This window comes from Pipistrellus hanaki, assembly GCF_964339955.1.
Source record: "Pipistrellus hanaki genome assembly, chromosome: 6".
Taxonomy (NCBI): Eukaryota; Metazoa; Chordata; class Mammalia; order Chiroptera; family Vespertilionidae; genus Pipistrellus; species Pipistrellus hanaki.
In genome coordinates this window covers 40993800-41017882 of record NC_140508.1, presented here as the reverse complement: position 1 = coordinate 41017882, position 24083 = coordinate 40993800, and the positions used below count along the sequence as shown (strand labels likewise).

Below are 24083 nucleotides of genomic sequence, written 5' to 3'. Positions count from 1 at the left end.
CCCCAGTGATATTGTATGCCAAGCAATATCTAATACAGCATAGTCCATTAGCACAAAATAATAGCTATCATTTATTGAGCTCCTACAGCGTGTCAGATGCTGCACTATTTTACTTGCATTACCTTATTTGACCCTGACAGCAATCCCATGAGTAATATATTATTATCCCCACTTTACAAATGAGCTTCAAATAGGTTAAGTAAATTGCCCAGGGTCACAAAGTTAATAATTGGCAGAACTAATATTTAAATCCAGGTCTCGCCAAAACCAGTTTGGCTCAGCGGATAGAGCCTTGGCTTGCGGATTGAAACGTCCCGGGTTCGATTCCGGTCAAGGGCATGTGCCTTGGTTGCCGGCACATCCCCAGTAGGGGGTGTGCAAGAGGCAGCTGATTGATATTTCTCTCTCATTGTTGTTTCTAACTCTCTCTCCCTCTCCCTTCCTCTCTGTAAAAAATCAATAAAAGTATATATTTTAAAATAAATAAATAAATCCAGGTCTCTTCTAATCCAAAGACACTCTCCTTTTATTATAACACAGTCCCTTCTATTGGACAAAGGCTATTCTCTTAGAATTTGATTGGTGAGATTATACCTGATGATGGTTTGGTTTTGGGGGAGGTGGGTGTATTGCATGTGTGTGTGAACACATGTGCACAATCTGTATAAAAAGCAATACTTAGGCCGAAACTGGTTTGGCTCAGTGGACAGAAAGGTCTGCGGACTGAAAAGTCCCAGGTTCAGTTCTGGTCAAGGGCATGTACATGGGTTGTGGGTACATCCCCAGTAGGGTGTGTGCATGAGGCAACTGGTCAATGTTTCTCTCTCTCACTGATGTTTCTAGCTCTCTATCCCTCTCCTTTCCTCTATGTAAAAAATCAATACTTAGGTTCCAGTTCCATAAAGCATATGAAACTTTTTATCAAATACTTACTAGTTAAAAAAACAACAACAAATATGCAAGCAAAAAATATGCAAGTACATAAAGTGAAAAAAAAATCATGAATCTATTTTCCTACCACATAATAAGTGATAAGAAATTAGACAACCATTAAACATTCTTGTTTAAAATTTACACTTGTCCAATGCCTTTTGATGATTTTGTTTTCAATCCGTGTCACCTCGACATTACCTCCAAGCATCGATCCTGCCATCTCCGAGCGAGCATCTCCAGAAGTGGAGGCCGAAACTTGTCCAGTCCCAGCAGGTCTGGCAGCATCACACAATGCATTGCAGCCAGCTGACTCCAGCCTATTAAAATGTAACATATTAAAAATACTTTAAACATTCTGGCCTTCCCTAATTCAAAGGTTTTTCTTCATGTACGTATACCAGAAACACAAAAAAGGGCAAGATCTGCTAAACTGTTATAAATTATTTCAATTTATTACTAGATTTTTTGTGTATGGACAGTATTGTACTACCAAATGTATTTCACTGCTAACTTATGTAACTGGTACTCGTAAGAACTCTCAAAGTCTTAAAACAAAAATAAATTTCCGTGTGAAATATGTGCAAATTCCACTTGGAAAACACATTTCTAAATTGTCCCTCTAAAGTCAAGCGCATATTCAAGGATGGGAAAGCACAAAAATAAGCGGGTTCCAGAGTCACAGACTTGAAACCACTTTTAGTTACGAGGGCATTCACACAGATATCATTAAACAGGTCATGTCCATCATGAGGCCAGGCCCTCTCTCTATTGCCTTCGTGTCAGTCAACAGAGATGTCCCCTTCTCTATCACTGGACCTTTAATTAAGGTCCTTATTGATCCCTTTTCTTAGAAAGTGAATCAGATATTTAATCACAATCAGAGCTGAAATACGTAACATACACTAATTTTGAGAGGTAAGTGAATTCAGACATTCCACAATATAATAAACGTATCTAAAATTTACATTATCTTAAGCATCAATAACAAATAAACATCATTATTTGGGGGGGAAAAAACGTTACTTTTTCCAAAATTCTAATCCACAATATAGAACCTGATTATATGAAGAAAATAAACACCATAAACCACCACAGTACTTTTAAAGTACCAGTATCCAGACATTCTCAAGTAATCATGTCAATCCTATTTTAAAGGCAACTGAGAAATATATATACAATAAATGCCTCATTCTTTCCAAATTATATAGAAAGCTACTACGAATGCATAATAACTATCATTACCTCCTAGGGCAGTGGTCGACAAACCGCGGCTCACGAGCCACATGCTTCAATCAGATTGAGGATGTTTTTAGCAAAGGTCAGCTTAGGAGTACCCTAATTAAGTTAATAACAATGCACCTACCTATATAGTTTAAGTTTAAAAAATTAGACTCTCAAAAGAAATTTCAATCGTTGTACTGTTAATATTTGGCTCTGTTGACTAATGAATTTGCTGACTACTGCCCTAGGGTAATAAAGACAAATAATCAAGAATAAGTGCAAAAACAGTTTACTACCATCATTACAAGGTGAGTTATCCGTGATCATAGAATTTCAGCAAATCAACATTTTAAAATAATCTAAACTAACTAATAACAAAAACCCTACCTCAGAATGATTATTGGGATTGTTAAAAGAGAATGTGTGAGTGAGGGACAAGCCACCTATCTAAAGATCCATCCTATCAGTAGGGAAATTCTCTTCAACTGAGAATATACAGTTATATTAATTAAGGTGATGAGTATGTACTTTTTAGATTATAAATTATTTTCAATAGAGGGATATATATTAAAGTTCTTATTGATCCCTTTTTTTAGAAAGTGAATCAGACATTTATATCTTCACCAAACTGGTGAAGATTGAACCCACATTGAAGAGAGTGAATCAGGCATATATATATATTACAACCTAGTAATTTCTTAAAGTGTTTTAATGTCTCATAAAAGTATGGAATATATTTATGAGCTAAATTTTAATGTGATGATTCTCACCATTCTCCAAAGTCACAGCTTGTTTTTGAACTAAAATATTGTAATCTTTCACAATAGCTTAACAAAGATGACTCTAATTATTTTTGTTAAAATCTAGTCTTAGCATACCAACCTTAGTATAGGTTTATACCAGGGAAACCAAAGAGAAAAATGCATTATATTTTTAAGTGCCCATGTTTTCTTTTCAAAAGAGTGGTACATAAACATGGGTTCTGTACTTTACAGATATTGTACTTCTCTTTCTGTTTGAATGGGCTGGAAATATTGCTTTTTAGTGAAGAATCAGAATCATTCTGGGTTACATTTGAGATTTTATAAGTTTCTCCCTTTTTATATTATACACACTTGTGAAGATTGAGCCCACAATAAAGAGGGTGAATATAGCCAAGAGCTCACAAGTTCCATTAAGCTTCCAGGCAGTATAAATAATCCCAGTGGGGTATAAAGATTAGTGGGTTCCATTCACATTTTCAGAAATCCAAAAAGACTTCCCAGTAGTGTAGCTCCACAGGGATAATATGATAGCCTAACTACATCTTCAAAACTAAAAGGACCCGCTTTTTACTCGGCCAGAAAGAGAAATAGTAAGATAAAACAGGTGACTTCCCATCAGTTTACAATCACTGCTGCTAATTGTCATTGTGAAGACTTTTCAAATGAGGATGTAAATTAAGGGACCTGTGACATCCCCCTCTAACCAGGGCACATGGTGTGTAAAGATAGATAGGTGAAGCTACAGGTAAAAATAAACTGGCAGCTCTAACACCAGGGTTCCCATGACAAGCACTATCATGAAAACCAGTGCACTTCACATCAAAGATTAGATTAGCATCTTGGCCACTCTTTAACAGCATTCTAGATACAGGAAACATGGTTTATCCCAGCCTGCCATATCATTATACTTTTATAACTGGCCCTTATCACTGACATTAGCAAATAAAGTTAGAACATGGAAACTTTACCATCTCATACATACCAAAGCAGGTAAGTGTACAAATAAGATAAAAAAAAGAACATGTCAAATTAGAATAAAGCACAGATTGAAAGAAAGTTGGTAGGAAGTTGAGAGAGAATACCTTCATTTACTAAGAAACAGGAATGGAAAGCAGGAGTAGAAGTAGGGTCAGAGCCAGAGTGATCAGCATCAGACCGAGTGGAAATGACAGGTGCAGGAACTTGCAGAGGAAAAGAGGAGAAACAAAAAAGAGAGAATTGAGGCACAGCAGTTTCTGAAAAAAAGCTCAGTATTAGTGAAGAATGAAAACAAAGTTGGCAAAATATAGTAAATGTGGAACTAAAAAATGTTTTAATCAGACGGGCATGCTCGTTAAAGATCACAGCAGGGAAATTATATATTTTATTGAATAGCAATCACAGTGTAATTCAAATTCCTCTTAAAACCAAAATCTATTTAATATTAGATTGAATGATGTATCAACTAATATAGAAACAGTTCTAAGATAAAATAAGGCTACAATGAAAAAAATGTCAACACATTAAAAATTAGCAAGGGGTAACTCAATTTTGAAAATGTATCACATAATGTGAAGTTTATGTTGGGGTTACATTTTTTCTAATGATTTTCTAATATTGTGTATAAATTATTTCCTAATCTCTCAAACCAATATCCACTGAAATAATTTCAATTTCCCACCCTCATTTAATCAAAACTCCATTGAAAAATGCCAACTTATAAAGAATATATATATAATATATACCATATTTAACTCTTATTAGGAGAATCCTGACATAGGTTCATTCTTTGGAGTTCAAAAAATATTTTTACGATACAAAAGCTTTATATTCTAAGAGTAATTGTTGTGAAAGTTATAGTCTTTATAAAATGCTCTTCTAAAAGTTATGCTACCAGGAAAATGTTTCAGTTTAAATTATCATATGAAAAGGCAAAAGGACCGTATGGCATACACATTCTACAACTGGAGGTCAATGTTGAGATTTAGAGGTCACCATTTGACACTTCCTTCCTGTGGAGACATTACCATATGTCATGCACAAGCATCTTCAAATTAATCCCTCTCCTTTCTTCTGCCACTGAACAGCAATAGGTTTGGGCTCCTGCACAGATTAAGCATTGTCTGCTGAGTGATATGTTTGCTTTTCATGCAGTGAAGTTCTTTTGTAAGCATGAGCCAGCTGCAGGAAAACAACTTTTCATAATTCCCACACCAATGCATCATAATGTCAATCAGGCACGTGTGAGGGAAACAACAGAACTAAAAGGAGTACATGAATAGGAGTAAGAAACCAAAAATCCAACTTCATGAACCCTAAGAAGCAGATCTTGCACAGAAAAAATGTTTCATCTGGGAAGTTATTTTTTAGTATAATAGACTGTTTTTGGTCCTTATGAAATTTTAATTAGTGTATAATGCTATGCTTATAAAAGGAATAGGGCTGTTTTTAATTGTTTGTTTCATAAGATCTAATAATAACATTGCAAAGTAATCTTGCAAAGAAATCCCAAAAGTTTCTATATATTTCATTAAATAATTTTATTGTCCACTTTTTAGATCCTCTTTAATTATAAATTCAGTTATTAGAGCCTATAAAGTATTCACTGCCTCAAGCAAAAAGTTGGTAAGCTTTAGTGGCAAAGAGTAAAGTTTCAGGTTTTAGCTTTCATGTTAACAAAATTGTTGAGAAAGTTCCTCTGGTAGTTTCCAACAGCAGGGCCACTTCTGCAATTTCATTTTTTAAAAAAAGGGGGGGGATTATTATGATCCTAGAAGAGATTATTAATGCTATCTAATTTTACCCTTAATTCTGAAAAAAACACTAGAAGAGGGTATGAAATTCAATATCTATCTATATATATGGAAGCCTAAGCGACAGTCAACCGGCCGGTAGCTATGATGCACACTGACCACTAGGGGACAGGCACACAATGCAGGCGCTGCAGGGACTTGGCAGCTGTGGTTCTTGGGTGACACACCCCAAACCGAAGAGGAAAAGTCCGATTCCTAGGTGTGTCACTCGAGAACTGCCCTCTCACAATCCAGGACCCCTTGAGGAATGTCAGAGAGCCGGTGTTAGCCTGATCCCTGCAGGCCAGGTTGAAGGATCTCACCGGTGCACGAATCTGTGCACTGGGCCTCTAGTAAGTAAATAAAAGTTTAGGGCTAAACAATCATTACCTTACATGGGTCAAATAGTGGGATTAAACTATAATGTTTTCTCTAAGTCACAAGTCTAAAGGAAACTAGAAATGCTACTGACAAAGATGATAGAATAATGTGTCTTAATAAAATAGTGTTCAATATAAGTATCTTTATTTTTAATGATAAAAATAAAGAGGTTCCAGGTATTATATTTCTGGAGTCCTGTTTATATAGACATTGCATAGAGAAAAAGCTATTTACACTACTTTAGCCCGTCTACATCTATGTCATAACTGAAACTACTTTCATAATTAGTTGAGAATATTGAAATTAAATGCTGCTGGAGCTTTTAAACCTGCAGCTCTTAAAATATTTTTCACATACAGAAAAATATTAGCAATAGATATAAGAAAAAGTACCACTTCCAAAATTAAAAGCTCAAGATTTAATGAAAAATAATACAGCTGAAAAAGTTATGTCTAGAACTGAACAATAGACCTGGTGTCCGTCTATCCCCATGTCAGGCTGTGCTGAAACAATTTTGCCTGGTGTTTCACTAATCCTTAGGAAGAGAAGCACATTGGTAGTTGGTACGGCAGCTTTTCTGTTTTAAGAAATCAAGTGCTTGCATCTGCTACAATACAGAGGAACAAAAATGCAATCCAAGAAGAAACATCAACAGTAAAAAACGTTAATGAAGCTAATGATGATGGCAAGTAATATCTCTAACGAGAACAGATTTTAAATGCAGCTTTAAACTAACTAAATGTAGGGGAGCCCTGCCGCTTTTTGTACTGTATGATCTGAAAGATGTTGTCAATGAATTTAGAGCTAGAGCTAAAAGGGGCTGGTTGTGTCCTAATCACAATATCCGTACTTAGATCATACCTGTGTGGGTCTGTTTCCATTTCTCTCTGAAATAATGCTCCAAAAAAATGTGAAAACTATACAAAATAAAGAATTTTTACTTTACAAGGTAATAGTATAATCAGAACATTAGTGAAAAGGAGAACTTCCATTTCCGGCCAGACTGCAGCCATAAAAAAAAACAAAGCAAAATACATAAAGCAATGGTTCCAAGCCACAGGACATCAGGAAGTCAAAGTGACCCTAGAAACGCCCTGGGGGAGTTTCTAGGACTCTGATGCAAGAAGAGAAGGAGGGAAACTGAGGAAGAGCCCAGCAGTTTCCCTGGGTTGGGAAGTCAGCTGAGTCTCAGGGTCCTGGGCAGCTACAATTCACAGGGCAGAGAAGAGAGAGCTGCGAAGATCAGGGTTCCTCAGATACTCAGCAGAGCACTGATGAGTACATGTGCGTTCGGAAATGACTCGAGGCTGGGAAAGAACCTCCCAAAGAGCCAGAGACAGGGCCTGCTCCTAGCAGCCTGACTGGAAAAGTCCTAATCCAGGAGCACCAGATAAAGTACTCAGGAGGGGCTTGCGCTGGTGATGGGAAAAAGCTAGCTTTAGACACACAGCACCACTCCAATCGCATCCAATAAGTCATAAAAGCACAACAACATTTTCCATCTCTTTCACGTTAGCCATTTTGATGGATGTATATTCATCTCTCACTTAGGAAAACCGCTGACATTAGCTGCTAAAGCTGAAGATAAATATATGCAGAAATTCCACTTTGAGTTACACACACAACAGAAATGCTTATAATGTACACTAAGATTCAAATACAAGAATGTCTATAGCAGAATTATTTATGAAAACCAAACACTGGAAATAATGCAAGTGTCTATTGACAGGATGAATGGATGAATAAACTGTGGTCTATTCATTCAACAGAACACTATACAGCAATAAAAATGAACAGTGAAAGTGAACAAGCCACAGTCTAATGCAACAATATTGATAGATCTCACAAAAGTAGCCAAATATAAAAGAATACATCCTCCATGACCGACTGAATTCATATAAAATTCAAAACATGCGCAAAACTAAACTACAGTGTTTATGGATTTAAACTTAGGTGGTGCAACTTCAAGGGAAAGAAAGAGAGTGATTTCTTGAAAGTCAGGATGGCTGCCTCTGGCAGGGGAAGGCCTGGTTGGGAGGGAACCTGCAGGCGGCTCCCGGAACACTGGCCCTGCTGTTTCCTGCCTAAGGCTATGGTTACGAAGGTGTTTAGTGTGTACAAGTCACTGAACTACAGATCTGTTTCGTGCACTTTTCTAGATGTACATTACATTTCACATACAGCATGCAAGTATAAAAGGTTACATAACCAAAACTATCAACTTTTATATAATCTACTATAAACTATAAAAAACACACTGATAAACAAGAGGGCTGACTGACCACATGGAGTTGGAATGAAGGATGGGAGTGGTGCAGAGACTGTGAGAGCTGGTCTTCCATAATGAGAAGCCAACAGACAGTACCCAAAACTAAAATCATCCCACGTAAGGCATTAAAATACATGCCAAATCATCAGCTAAGAGAGAGAAAAGTCCTTGTCCCAGGGAAGGGCAAAATTGTAGATATAAAGTTGGAGACCTGCTGTTTACCTAGCAAATCATTGACTCTTTAAAACCTAAAGAGGTTTAAAACTGTATAATTTTAAATCTAAAAGGAAAAAATACTCTAAAATGTCATCATTTACAAGCAGAACTTCATCATCCTCTCTTACTTCTACCGCATCCTGTGAGTCTTGACTCTCAGCGGGAAGGAACTCTCACAAAGTGGAAGTGACCTTGCCCCACCTCCAACTCTCTGCTGAGCTCACCTGTCAGCCTTAAAACGAGTATAAAAGATATACAAGATATACAACCTTTCTTCTTCTCTCACCTAATGAAAAAGCTACAGACAAAAGTTAAAATCTAATGATTTAAATAAAAAGAAAGGATTTCCACTTGTGGATTGCAATGCATGAACTACTGGCCAATGGCATAAGAATAGCTAGAGTATAGAAATATAAACTTAAACCTCTTAAAATGTAGTTAAACAACAGGTATAACTTTTAAACTCAAGATATACATAATTAAGGCACCAATGTGTCAAGTTAAGGTTCCCTTAATGCATAAAAATAAGGCCAAAGGCAGTACAATAAAATTATGTGAAATAGGCTCATTTATCAGTTTCTAAATAAATCTGATTTATTTTTAACTGACATCTTAATTATCTCTATTTACATCTGGAATATAACAACTTTTCTCTCTCTTAACAATCTGAGACAAACAAAATGTTATGATTATACATTAGCTGTACCTCCTCAGTTTCTACAGCTGAGATGCTATGTCAATTACTTAATAAGATTTCATTTTACCTTGTTTAATTTGTCCTTGCACAATATTTCTGGAAGTTGGAGGGGAACCCCGTGCCTTAGAAAGGTCTGGGGTGCTTGGTCTAGGTGGCCTTTAAAAAAAGAAGAAAAGAAAAAGTAAAAAAAATAAAATAAAAAATTTTTTTAAAGAAGATGAATATATATATTTTTATTTTTATATTTCCAGATGATTTAAAATATTACACTTTCTAATTATAAGTTAATTACAAAAGAAACACAAATAAACATTTTCAATTTACTGTTTCAAGAAGATGGAGATTTTTTGCTTGTTTTGTACCTATTAATATTTTTCATTCCAAATTTTAACACAGTAAATTAAATAATTAGCATGTAGCAAGTAAGAATTTCACATCTACAACTTACGCTTTAGTCTAGCTTAAAAATATTTATGAACACTTCAAGATATTATCAGTGACTCTAGTTTACAAAATATTTATGAACATTTCAACATACTGTTGGTGACCTAAATATCACAATTAGTTCTTCACTGTTTACTATTAGCATGCTGAGATTACAGTTCACGCCATATCACTGATCTAATGAGTTCACGGAACAATACACTGAGTTTAAAAGAATTCAGCTTAAAAATCTGAAAAAAGTAATAAGGCATTAAGAAATCTTGGGCACTGGAGGCAAACTATCTCATCTTGAATTCTGGCTCTACCACTTAAAGCCTGTGTGACCTTAGACAAGTTCCTTAACCTCTCTGTGTCTCAGTTTTCTTATCTGTAATAAAATATAATAAAAGTACCTACCTTATAGGGCTAAGAGTCTTATTGAGAAGGTATTTGTAAAGTGCTTACAACAGAGCCAGACACAAGTGTTTGTTAGATTTAAAAAAAAAAAAAAAAATCTGAACATGGTCAACTTGCCCTTAAGCAGTGGTCGGCAAACTCATTAGTCAATAGAGCCAAATATCAACAGTACAACGACTGAAATTTCTTTAGAGAGACAAATTTTTTAAACTTAAACTTATAAGGCCACTTCTTCAAAATAGACTCGCCCAGGCCGTGGTATTTTGTGGAAGAGCTACACTCAAGGGGCCAAAGAGCTGCATGTGGCTCGCGAACCGAGGTTTGCCGACCACTGCCCTTACATATAATAAAGCCGCAGTTCACAAAGTAGCCTTCATGACTTCTGAAAAACAGGAAATAGTAATTCAGGTTAAGAATTCTGACTATACTTATCAGATATTCTTAAAACAATCACTCAACACATATTCCTTACATATGCGTCACAATGTAGAGAAGCATTTAACTAAGCATACATTTTGAATCAAGTGTTGGTGTAAATGTTAGTTGGATATAATTCTAAGCTTATATTTGCTGAAATGCTACTCTATAATTGGTTTATTAAAGCTGAATTGTAACCTACTCCCTCACTGCAAATTTCTCAAAAATAGCTAGACAGTATGTCTGAGTATAGATGAAACTATATAATTTTGTCATGTTTTGTCATGTGAATTAAAAGGGGGGAAACACTGAGATGCCCCAAAAATGCTACAGTGGGTAGAATAACAGAAACAAAAACAAAACAAAAAATATTATAAACAGTGATAAACATAAAACAGTTTCTTTTTCTGGAAACAAAAGAATGAGATCACACCTGGTAGGGCCCTTCTTCATATGATCACCAATGAAAGTAGCATTGGTCATACTCATCAAGGTATTTGCCAAAGAGATGACCGACAGGAGATGCTGTGTGGTGACGGCTCGAGACACTCCGTACGTGCCCTTCCCTACTCCCTCTGTTGCTGGGAGCTTGCTCTCTTCTTCTGCGTTTCCGTGCGCCATTGTACAGGCAGCCCGGTTATAACCAGGAAGCATCAGGGACATATGACCTCCTCTCGATAAGAGACCGAACGACACCGGGCAGTGGGGCTTCAGCATGCCAAGGCGATCGAGACAAACTTCATCCAGAACTTCATTCAAGCCCCAGGCATGAAGGCAGGACATGAACAACTTGGCAGTGTCCATAGTCAAGTTGTATTCTAACAGGGTCAGTGGCTTCGATTTGCTGGCCCGATATTCAGGATCGCTCTCCTCCCTTCTCTGCCTCAAGGTCTCCTCGTCCTCCTCTTCCTCGTCAAGGAGGTGCTCCTTTATGTTCTCTTTGATCGTTTCTTTCACTTGTTGGAAGAGAACCGCTGCTCGCTTTCCAGTTAGAAAAGAGCCCCCTTTGTCTGCCCTGCCAGATGCTTTCTGCAGATTCTCCGGGGAAATAAGCGCGGTGTTCGGCCTCGAGGCTTCTTCAGTCAGCAGTTGAATAATCAACGCTTCGACATCAAAGAACAGCACATGTATGTCCGGGTCTGTCAGGTTTGTCTTTATTGCTTGGACCATCAGGGAGTTGTGAGAATATTTAGGTAAATTTCCCTGCAATAAATATTTTTAAAAGATGGTTATAATTAAAAGTGTTTAACTTCATATATATTCATTAATGAAACACTAAATAGTCAAAGGCATTTAAACACTTAGTAAGCTGTGTTTTTAAGTATCTGTACCATTAAGAGTCACTCACTAACTTTGCCAATCAGAATCATGTACAGAATATGAACTGGTGTGATCAGAACTTTATGCTGAAACAATTATAAAATTGCCAATTCATTTTTAAGGGGGAAAAAAGGAAATAAAAGCTATTATTAAAGCCAGGAGTCTTTTTACTCATAGAACAAATTAAACTTTGTTTCAATAACTCATGTAAATTCTGTTCCTGAGAATGAACTCGGTTCCAGCTGAGAGAAGAATGCATTTATCACAGCTTCTCATGCTTTTAAGTTGCTGCACCATCAAATCCCCCTTTTTCCTACTTCACCATCCATCTCTCGCTGTTCACAGGTTCCTTTCCCTCAACAGACAACATGTTCAAGTCTACTTAGATTCTATAAAACAGTGTTATCCTCTGACCATGCTGCCTCTTCTAAATGGCTCTTTGCAGTGTCTGACATTGTGGTAAAAGAAAGACCAGCTTCCCAGAGAACACCTTACTGGTGAGCCTTCGAGTTCTGACCACCCTTCTCCGTCAGCTTTCCTGAAACTAAATCTTCCCACATTAAACCACCACCTACATGTAGGCAGCTCCCTAATTCCATCAGCAGGCAGACCAGTCTCCTGAAGAAGGTTCAATCCTGTATTTCCAACACTTGGACTTGGATGCCTCACAGTACCTCATGTTCCACATGTCCTGATCTCCACTCCCACAAAACCTGCCCGTGTTCCATTTTATCCTCTCTGTCACTATCACCACATTCAGACAACTCATCTTCCCCCTAAACAGGTCCCATTATCCCTATCCTAATCTCTCCCTACTCCAACCCGTTGTCCACAGAGCCACAGACTTCTTTCTGAAGCATACATCTAATTTTGTCAGTCTTCTGCCAAAGAACTGCCATTATCATGGGTTATTGAAAGAAAAAGAAAGTACAAAAACATTAAAAACTAAATCAAAATATAGGTGGCTATATCTGTGAGAACAAACTTTCCAAACATAGTTAAATTTAAAATTCACCACTATAAAAGTACTGAAAAGCAAGTAAGAAATTGGAATAAAATGTAATCCATATAACAATTAAAATCAAAAGAAAAAATTAAAAGGGAAAAATACCATAAAGATCAAGGACAATTCCCAATAAAAGAAACATAGATAGTCTATAAATGTAAGGAAAAACCTGCTTAATCTAGTTGTCAAGGAATAACAATTAAAATAACCACAAGAGCCGAGACCAGTTTGGCTCAGTGGATAGAGCGTCAGCCTGCAGACTGAAGGGTCCCAGGTTCGATTCCGGTCAAGGGCATGTACCTTGGTTGCGGGCAATCCCCAGTGTGGGGTGTGCAGGAGGCAGCTGATCAGACTATCTCTCTCATCGATGTTTCTGACTCTCTATCCCTCTCTCTTCCTCTCTGTAAAAAATCAATAAAATATATTTTAATAAATAAATAAATAAATAAATAAATAAATAAATAAAATAACCACAAAATACCATTTACAAAATTAGCAAACATTATACACTAAAAAATACTGAGCCAGAGTACAATGAAAGTCAAAGCCACACACTGTAGGTATGACTTTAAATTGCAGCTTTTTGGCAAAGTAATTTGACAAAATACATTCTGAATCCTTAAGACTGTTTGATTGATCCAGAATATTTATTTCCAGAACACCATTCTAAGTAATCAGAAATGCAGACAGGATTTATGTACAAAGATGTTCAGTGAAACAGTATTCATTACTTTAAATTGAAAAATAACTTAGGTAATCTAACAATAAGAAAACAGGTAAATAATTTAAGAATAACCATATAATAAATATTGCAATCACTACAAATCATGCTTTCTGGGCACATTTGACTACATGGCAAAATGGCAATATTCCAATTTTAAGTGAGATAAAAATTACAGATATGTGTGCATACACATACACACCATACACACACACACACACACACACACACACACACATACACACACACAGTGGTTCTTATTTCATTTATTTCCTATGTAAATACATATATAAAACAAGGTGAAAAACACTGGAAATAGATGAAAATGTTAATATAAATTACATTTTGTATTGAAATTATAAAAGATTTTCATTTGCTTCATATTTATTACACATGATCAATATATACTATTTTCATAATTAGAAAGAAAAACTCTAAGTATAAAATGTTAAATCCTTCAGCAAAACATTCAAGGCCCAAATACTTTCCATCTTTAACAAACAGGTACTAGAACCAAACTATGATTCCTCTCCCTTTAACTCTTTTTAAAAAAAAAAAAAAATTATATGTTTTTACTGATTTGAGAGAGAGAAAAGGAGAGGGGGAGAGAGAAACATCGAGGAGAGAGAAGGATCGATCGGCTGCCTCCTGCACGCCTCTTCCTGTATTGAATTCACTCATAACACATTCACTTATGTTTCTGCAAGACACTAGAGATACAAAGATAAACAAGAAGGCTTTTCTAGTCGTGGAACTCAGAACTGACAGTTAAACAGTGACACGCGATGACGTTATTACAATGTGATGTGAATAGTGGTATAAATAAAGGGGACTGCAAGATAAGGGACAACAACTAGAAAGTGCAACTTCAATTTGGGTGACCAGAGAGATCCTCAGAGAAGGGGAACTGGAGCAATGGAAGGGCAGTCCTGGCAGAAAGTTAGCAAGACGTGAAAAAAGATAAAGGCAGGAAACATCACAGGATGGATGGTAATGAAACCACAGGAGGCCAGCTGTGATGAAGAATGCAACGGATACTCGGGTGCTCCTGGAGAGCATGAAGGTCTGTCCACACGGAGTCAGGACTGTGTCCTGCGAGCTTGGGTCACTAATACAGTGCTTCTCAGAATCATCAGAGGTGCTTCTTTTCTATTCTTTCATTCTTTTTTTTAATCGTATCTGAGGATATTTTTCCACTGATTTTTAGGGAGAGTGGAAGAGAGGAAAGACGGAGAGAAACATCGATGTGAAACACATTAATTGGTTGCCTCCTGCATGAGTCCCAACCAGGGCTAAGGCCAGGAAGGAGCCTGCAACCAAGGTACATGCCCTTGACTGAAATCTAACCCAGCACCCTTTGGTCCACAGGCCAGTGCTCTATCCATTGAGCCAAACCAGCTAGGACCAGAGGTGCTTCTTAAACACCAATTCCCGGGCCCAACGGCTCGCCTGAATCTGTCCCTGGGAATAGGTCAGAATCTGTCTAATGCTCACTCCAGATAACTTTATGCTGTAAAGTTTGAGACCTTCTGTATAAAGATTTGAATGAGGTGACTGACATGATCAAATTTAATTTTACAAATTTTTATCCACAAGCAATGTTGGCTGAAAAGAAATTATACCAGAGTCATGAATATAAATTGGGAAGAAACAGAAGCCATCCAGGTGGGGAAGATAAAAGTATGCAATAGTCCTGAAAATGCAGAAGACAGGATAGAATGAAGAATGTGTGCATTACCTTTTATTTCTGTACATCACCCTTTTATTTCTGTACAATATCCTTTATTTCTCACAACACTGTGCTTTATAATTGCTTTTTCAAACACTGAATATGTAATGTCACAATTATACTTAATGCTTGTACCTACTGCACTAATTTGACTGAATGATACATAAAATTACATATTAATAATTATATTATAAATAATATAACATTATTGATGTGAAAAGTATTATTAATAATGATAGCCACCATATACTAAGCTGCTGCTATGGTGCATGCATTCAACTAGGCATCAAGGTTGGTTACGTCACAGCAAAAGGTAAAATATCATCTAACATCATTATTAGGTAAACAGATGTGACATTAGGTATGAGGGAATCGTTAATAGAAATATTAGATAAAAAATAGAGCCTTGAGATTTTAGCAGTTATTGTCTTTCCAGTAAAGATCTACAAAGTTTTCTTAAGAGAAAGAGAGGCCATTTCCACCAAAGAACATAAAATCCAACATGTTTGGTAAATAAATTACTGAAGCAGAAAGAGTGGCTTGAAGAAAAAAGAAGCCAAGAGTGAGGACACAAGGTCTACTTTCAAGCTCTCTCTTCTGATGTCAGCCACATATGCGCCCCTTTCAGCACCCTCAGATCGGCCCAGATTTCCGCCTCTGTTTGGAAGTGTGCCAACAGATTGCCCATGTGCTTGGACACAGAAAGGTTATCTCCTGTCTGGTACCAGGATATCTGGATGTGATTGTGTGTGACTCCTCTTATCACGACCGCTCACACCCTACTCCTGATTGTGTCACTTTGGCAAAGACTGCTCTAATAGCAATCCAGTCAGAAAAAGAGGGCAAAACAAAAGGGAAAAAACAAAACAATAAAAGCAAATGAGAAGGGAATGGAGGGAGACTGAGGGAAAGGAGAGAAAATGACTCATCCCCAAGCCCTGTAGATGAACTCTAATGGCTGACATCGCCAAGTCTTGCATATAATGCCTGTAATGCCTGACAAAGGATTTCATAGACTTAATAGAGTCTTACTGCAACAAAACATAGATAACCAGCAAAGTTTAGAGGGTAAGATTTCAGCTAACAGCATGAAGATGGCAGAATTGATCACCAACATGTTTGATATTCTAATATGTTGCACTAAGATTAACTAAAGAAAAAATGAATAAAAACACTTATCAAACTCCAAGGGACTATTGGCTTAATCATCAGATATACATGTCTAGAGCAAAGTAACATTCAAATCACCGTATATTCTCAACAATGTCAAACGCAGGCTCTCTGGCCTGGGAATTCTTCTACAGGAAGGTTAGTACGCTTGCTCGGCCACCTTTATTAAGAGCAGCTGAAATGTGTGCTCACAAATTCACTTTTTCATTACCATGGAGGAAGATTAAATTCAACTGGACAAATATTTGTGGAGAGTCTATTATGTGCAAGATGTGTGGGAGAAAATAAAACCTCTGTACTTAACGGCAATAATTTAAAAACTTACTGGAAAAAAGGCCAACAATTTCATTCATATATAAGTGAAATGGTCTCAAATTTATTGGTAAAACCCAATGGTAAATGCGAAATGCAAATGTGGTAGAGAGGCACGAGCAGAGCCAGGACGACGGTCCAGGTATAGAAGGTCACCAGGACCAAACGCCCTGGGTGCCTAGCAATGGGCAAAACTAGGAATACAAGGACCTCGCCATCAGGGCAACCCTTCCTCCCCTCATGTGTCACAGGTCATGGGGTTCAGACCCTCCCCAGCCCTTTCCTCATGTTGGTTAGACCCCCTTAGCGGGAGGGCAAACAGGGCAATGCAGAACAGCCCTTAAGCATTAAGCACCCAGAACAATGAGATTCTGACCCACCAAATACATCTAAGCCTTAGTTGTGTTTCGCTCCAGGCCCAGCAAAGTAGCAAAACCAGACAAGGAACACCTTGGCTGACCTCCAGAACAGCTGCATAGACTAAAGACCCTCTGCCCTGGTGCTGACCAATCAGTAGAGACCACGACCCTGAAAGGACAGGTCTGGGAAGCTGATGAATATTCTGTTGAGATCCTTTCCTAAGACCTCCAGGTAAGCAACCTCTGGATATGGACCCAGCACGGCTCTCTCTATGGAGCGCACCCTCACCTTTCCCTTTTCTCACCCCCACCCCCACCCCAGGCACATTTTTCTTATCGTGCACTTTCTCCTAAGCTGTAAGGGACCTTTGTTTCTTTCCTTTGTAGCTGTTTCCTAAGTGCATTTTTCCCCTCCTGCTCACTTCTACCTCTGCTACTTTCTCAATTAACTTTCTCTTGTAGTCCTGTAGTCTTGGCTCTGAATTCTTTCTTAGCCAGAACTCAAGTACCGAGGTTGCTAAAGCAAGGTCCAATCTGACTCTACTGGTCTAACACCAGTGCCACTTCAACGCCAACACACACACACACACACACAAATATATACACTTACTTTAAAAGCTAGTAAGGCATGTATTTGACATTTTCATTATAAATACTAAGCTATAATATCTTTATATTATCTGTATAGGGGAAAATACAGATTTGGCCATTTCAAGTACTACATAAGGAACCTGACTTAAATATAACTGAAATGCAACAATAGGAAAACATTGAACTGCTTGCTCACCACTAAAAGTGAACCTGTGGCCGGAACCGGTTTGGCTCAGTGGATAGAGCGTCGGCCTGCGGAATGGAAGGTCCTGGGTTTGATTCTGGTCAAGGGCATGTACCTTGGTTGTGGACACAAACCCAGCGGGGGCTGAGCAGGAGGCAGCTGGTCGATGTGTCTCTCTCATCGATGTTTCTAGCTCTCTCTCTCTCTCTCTTTCCCTTTCTCTCTGTAAAAAAACAATAAAATATATTTATAAATAAATAAATAAATAAATAAATAAATAAATAAATAAAAGTGAACCTGTGGCAATCACAGAGTAGCAGGTAATGCCCAAGCTGATTTGGTTCAGTGGATAAAGTGTCAGCCCACGGACTGAAGGGTCCTGGGTTAGATTTTAGTCAATTGCACATATTTTAGACTAGAGGCCCAGTACACAAAATTTGTGCACAGGGTGGAGGGTGTCCCTGCACTCTCTAGCAATCCGGAACCCCTCGGGGGATGTCCAACTGCCAGTTTAAGCCCGATCCCTGCGGTGCTAAACCGGCAGTCAGACAACTCTCTCCCAATCTGGGACTGCTGGCTCCTAACCGCTCACTTGCCTGCCTGATTGCCCCTAACTGCTCCCCTGCCTGCCTGATCGCCCCAACCACTTCTGCTCAGCCCTTGCCACTGCAGCTTGGTCCAGAAGGAAATCAGGAATGATGTCTGGAAGGTCGTTCAGCTATCGGGTCTAATTAGCATATTATGCTTTTATTATTATAGATGCGTGCAGGAGGGAACCAATTGATGTGTCTCTTTCACATCAATGTTCCTCTCTCTATGTCTCTCCACCTCTCTCTCATTCTCTCTAAAAATCAATGAAAAAATATCCACAGGTGAGGATTAACAACAACAAAAAAAAGAGTAGCAGGTAAAATTGTCTCAAGTGAAAACCCAAGAAAAATGACAGAATGACAATCATGAGATTATTCCTTACTCAAGCCTGGGTAGCTTTTCAGCACAGCATACATATCATAAGCAGCAGCCCCCATTAACAACAAAAACCTACAATCTACAGACAAGAAAATATTAATGCGTCCCTGTTATAACATTTATCGTTACTATAAAATTTTAATATGCTACGTTAAATCCCATCTGCTGAAACACCAATAGCTCTGTCCCCTAAAACCAATGTCATAATAAAATTTTAAGTGTATTTCATTTTATCCACTGATGTAGAGAAATCTAAAACATTTGCAGTAATTTACTCTTGCACCCCTCACATCAATGGTCCTCATTTAAAAATTTACTTATTTCTGAATCTTTTATTAACATCATAGTTTTTTGAGGCTCTTTTAAAGTTAACTAGTAAAATAATTTATTATTTCTCCTGAAAGAGCACTAGGTCCAATCTATAAGAATAACATCAAATGGTTCAGATTTTTACCTAAACACAGAGTTGGTTTATACCAGTGAGCATTAAACATAAGCATATTTTTATGCTAAGGTGCAAAGCAGAAGAGTGGATCAATTTTTTTTTTTAATCTGAATCTGCTTTGGAACCAGAGATCAACGATACTCAGAATAAGACTAGTAAATATTATATATTTATCATACACACACACACACACACACACACACACACACACACACTTCTATAAATAACAATACTGAAAAAGTAAAATAGAATACAAGAAAATATATGTGCTTGAAATATCATAATATTTTATGAAATAATTATGCATGCATACTCATAATGCATGGTTTAAATAATTTTTAATTTGCTAAACATGATATAAAAATTGGCTTATTAATTAGGAATATTTTGTACAAAAAATAAAGAAAGAATTTTACTCTTGCCCATGGGTATTTTACTGAATAAAGAGCTTTAAAAGAATTGAAATTCTAATGCATAATGTTAAATGCAAAAGGTTCAATAAATAAATCACATTGGTGTCTTAATATACTTTTAAATTTTTCTAAAAAAAAATTAGCTAAGGGAAAATTTCACCATCCACTATTTTTAAAATGTGGTTTTAATGTTAATGATTTTAAGTACTAGGAAAAAGGAAGAAAGGGAAGGAGAGAGGACGAGGAAAAGGTGGGAGGCTCAGGGGGAAACAAAAAAAAACCCGAGATGAGAAAACCTTTCTGGAATGGCTATTTGGTGCCCTCTGCTGTTCTATTGCTGTTACTTAATACGAATGGTTAGGACGACGGGTTCTTTTTTAAAAGAATCCGTTTCAACTGAAATTAGACAATTTACTTATCTCAAATATTTGGTTTTGGATGGGACAAGATTTTATGGTTAGGTATTAATTACAATGTTATTTAATGCCTTTTGTGTGCTTTCATTAACAAGTATACTAATAAGCATTAAAAAACTAATTTAACTTTTGATATTTGATACTGTACTATAATTTATTTCATATAATATAAATAAAATATAAATTACTCAAAAGTATTAAATACAAAAGCTTAGATCATGCTTTTGATAAAGAAAATATCTTCTAAAAATGTTTCCATAGGCCACGTCTTACTCGATAATAAATTAATGCCACTCCAAATGGCATTAATATATTAAAAGACCAGAACATTAATATATCAGGCTTTCACACTGAAACACCAAAGAGATTGACTTGCAACTCCTCCCAAATAAATAAAAAATTATCAAAGTAACAAGATCAAGAGCCCTGGAGGCCGGGGCACCCCCACTCCTCCATAGACTGACCTTCCTATGGATCAGCTCACTTCCCTGGCGCCACCTCATCTCCCTTCCAAATAAACAGACTGCCTACTCCAGAGAGATGCTATAAACAGCTAACAGATTAACACAAGTATTATTCCTTTTCTGGTAAAACAGAGCTAATAAAACCTAGCTTATTGTATCTCAAACTAATGCATTAAAAGCACATCTGAAATATTTACACTCAGTTGGTTCTAACCCGTTTTTAACCCTCTCTCATCATGGCTGGCCTCAGCCCACTTCTCGCTGTTCTCACTTTGCCCGTTCACCATCCCCTCCACATCTGCACCGTTACCTTTGTTGGAATATTCTTCCCCACAGTTCTTTCTAATGGTAAGCCTCTTCACAAATGAGTCTCTTTAAAAAAGCCTTCCCAACCACTCTTAGGTCAGTTCATCTCCTGTGGGCTCTCTCCTACTTAGTTCACACCTCACACAGTATAAGCTCTCCGCAATGACCGGCACTGTTTCCCACATTAGAGCAGGAGCTCTCAGTGCCAAGGGGAGCTGCTGTAGATGTGATGCATGCACTGTACAACCGTTCCAGCTCGGGGCCTAGCTATGTGCTGTGTCAATGAATGAATGAATGAATCAGCTGATCAAGACTAATAAACTAATGTGTGTTGACTACTCATCGTGTTCGATATTTTCAAACATGCTACCCATTTTACTTCATTACAACCTTATTACCTCCACTTTAAAGCTAAAAACAAATGGAGCTAAGAGGTAAGTCTGTCTGTCACACATATCACATAACGTTAATCAATAGTTAGGGTCAATAGTTAAGAATAAGAGGAAGTCAGGGTCTTCCTGTATCTGCCTGACATTTTAATTCGAGGGTTTCTCAGCAGTAGTGCTGCAGAGATTCTAGAGATGAGGTGAGGGGAAGAGTGCGTCCATTCCACACTAATCAGCCCTCAGATTCTGGGCCAATCACAGAGATTCATTGATCACTTGGTGCTGGGCACTGGACATACAAGGAGGAATACCAAAGGCCTTTGAGGAGCCCCTAGTCTGGTATACAGCCATAGTTCTCAGCCAGGTGTGAGGTTTTCCCCCCAACCACAGCCCCAAGGGGGCACCTGGCAATGTCTGGAGACATCTTTGTTAGTCTCAACTGGGAGAGGGTGGTGATGACATCTAGTGGGTAGAGACCAGGGATGCCACTACACATGCTGCAATGCACAGGACAGCCCCCAGAACAAAGAACTGTCCAGCCCAAAATAGCAGGAGTGCTGAAGTTTAAAAACCCTGATACAGAGAAGTAGACATGTAAACAAAGATACCTCCTTGCTTCACACAGAGAATAAGTACTGGGCTGGAAACATATACCAGACACCAGGGATCAGAGAAGATATCATTGACTCTACTAGACTCGGCAGCATTATCTAGAACATTCAGGAGCCTTTGCAGAGACGGTGGTCATAGAACTGAGGCTCATGACATGAGTGGAAGTTAGCCAGGAGGAGGGGGGAGACAGGGGCACTGCAGGTTCAGCAAATACGAGTGCTCTGTGTACTGAACTAGGTGAAGGAGACTGGGAAACCAAGTTACAGTGCACTGTGAGAAACTAAAATCCTGATTGACACCGACAGATCCCTCCCTTTGTCTCTGCCTTTCTTTCATCTCCCTCTTCCTTTACACCCATTTACTCCCCTGGAAAATAGACTTCCACCAAGGCGGATTGCTGCCAGGTGTGACTGTGACTGAGCTGTGACTGTGATGAAGGAAGAGGTAATTTATACAAGGAAGAGTGAGATGTGTGGAAGACACTACCAGAAGGATCTCTGGATATACTTTGCCTCTTCCAGTTTACTGAGAGCACTGCATAGAATTCCACCTTCAACCTCTACAAACCATATACTAACTAGCACATATACGTCTTGGACACTGCAATAAGCTGCCTCCCTCAGAAGACTGACTGAGCAATATGTGTCCACCTGAAGTTAATTTTGGGGCCTGCAATACCACGTCACATAAATCATCTTGTGAATTTCACATCTGAAAATTTGTAAAACCTCAAAATCATTGTCACTGGCTCGCATCCTGGTTTGCCATCCATCATTCTGGGAGATTTCACCACCTATCTAGGTCAGTGGTTTCCAACGTATGGTCTGCAGCCATGGGTGGCCAACGGGCCCCTTTATGGACATAAAACCATTCAAAGTTGGAAGGCAAATGGCAATGTTAAACACAGGGTCATTTAGTGAGCTATTCAGGTCACATGTGCTAATTATGCTACAGGTTGCTATTTCTATACTTCGCTGTTTATAATTTTAACTTAGCATCTGATCACAGTTTTTAGGCTTTCGTTGCAACCCATCTCCAGCCATCACCTGATTATATTCTCATTTCTTTAATGTCCCCTCCTCCAAGAAGCCAGCCCTGATCACCTCAGCTAGGGCAGATTTCTGAAATACTTTCTGCATTCCTCAGTCATCTCACTAGTAAGTCATCTCACTGCACTGTATTTATCTGTTTATATTTCCCGGGGGTAAATATCATGTCCTATTCATTTTGGTTCTGCAGGGCCTAACCCAGTACCTAGTAGTCAACGAATGTTTACTAAACTAAACTGATTCAATTCTCTAACAGAGCTTATAAAAGTCGAAAAGCTTTTTAAAAATCTCTTCTACACTGAGTGACCAGATTATCATGATCTCTGAATGCATAATAATCTGGCCACTCAGCATAGATCGTATATAATAAAAGGTTAATATGCAAATTGTCCCCTCAACCAGGAGTTTGACCAGCAGGCAAGCCAGCCATCCGCCCGTGTCCCCTCCTCCTGGCCAGGCTGGCCAGACCCCACCCATGCACGAATTCATGCACCGGGCCTCTATGCTGAGTGGCCAGATTATTATGCATTCAGAGATCATAATAATCTGGCCACACATGTATAGTCTAACAAAAACACACACACACACACACAATAATTTCAAGCACATTAAAAGTACATCTACACAATGGAATACTATGCTGCTGTGAAAAAGAAGGAATTTACCATTTGCCATAGCATGGATGGATCTGGAGAGCATTATGCTAAGTGAAATAAGCCAGCCAGACAGATAAACACCTCATGATCTTACTCATTTATGGAATATAAACAGCATTACAAACTGTTAAACAAAAATAGACAGAGGCAAAGAAGCATCGAACAGACTGTCAAACTACAGTGGGAAGGTAGGGGAGGATTGGTAGGGTAAGAGATCAACCGAAGGACTTGTGTGCATGCATATAAGCATAACCAACAGATGCAAGACACTGGGGGCGGGGAGATAAGGGCAAGTGCCGGGGAATAGGGAAGGCCTGGGGGAGGTTAGTGGGGGGAGAAGGGAGAGAAGAGACATATGTACTACTATTGGTAATATTTTGAACAATAAAATTTTAAAAATAAAAATAAGTAAAAACCTCAACAACAACAAAAGAGTTAAACAGAAAGTGTCATACACAAGGGCTGG

The 24083-nt window shown here is 38.1% G+C and overlaps 1 protein-coding gene across 4 annotated transcripts in view; it reads right to left on the bottom strand.

Moving 5' to 3' along the window:
• The window catches only part of WDR7 (WD repeat domain 7), a 273742-nt gene that overhangs the window by 190406 nt on the left and 59253 nt on the right, over nucleotides 1–24083 (bottom strand). For 3 of the 4 annotated variants that reach the window (XM_084886917.1, XM_084886916.1, XM_084886915.1), the window contains 4 exons: nucleotides 10943–11712; nucleotides 9320–9408; nucleotides 4001–4099; nucleotides 1132–1250 (listed from right to left, as the gene is read on the bottom strand). In XM_084886917.1, coding sequence (XP_084743043.1) covers nucleotides 1132–1250; nucleotides 4001–4099; nucleotides 9320–9408; nucleotides 10943–11712 — 1077 coding nt within the window. The remainder of the gene's footprint in view (nucleotides 1–1131; nucleotides 1251–4000; nucleotides 4100–9319; nucleotides 9409–10942; nucleotides 11713–24083) is intronic. The other variant, XM_084886918.1, reaches the window with a different exon arrangement.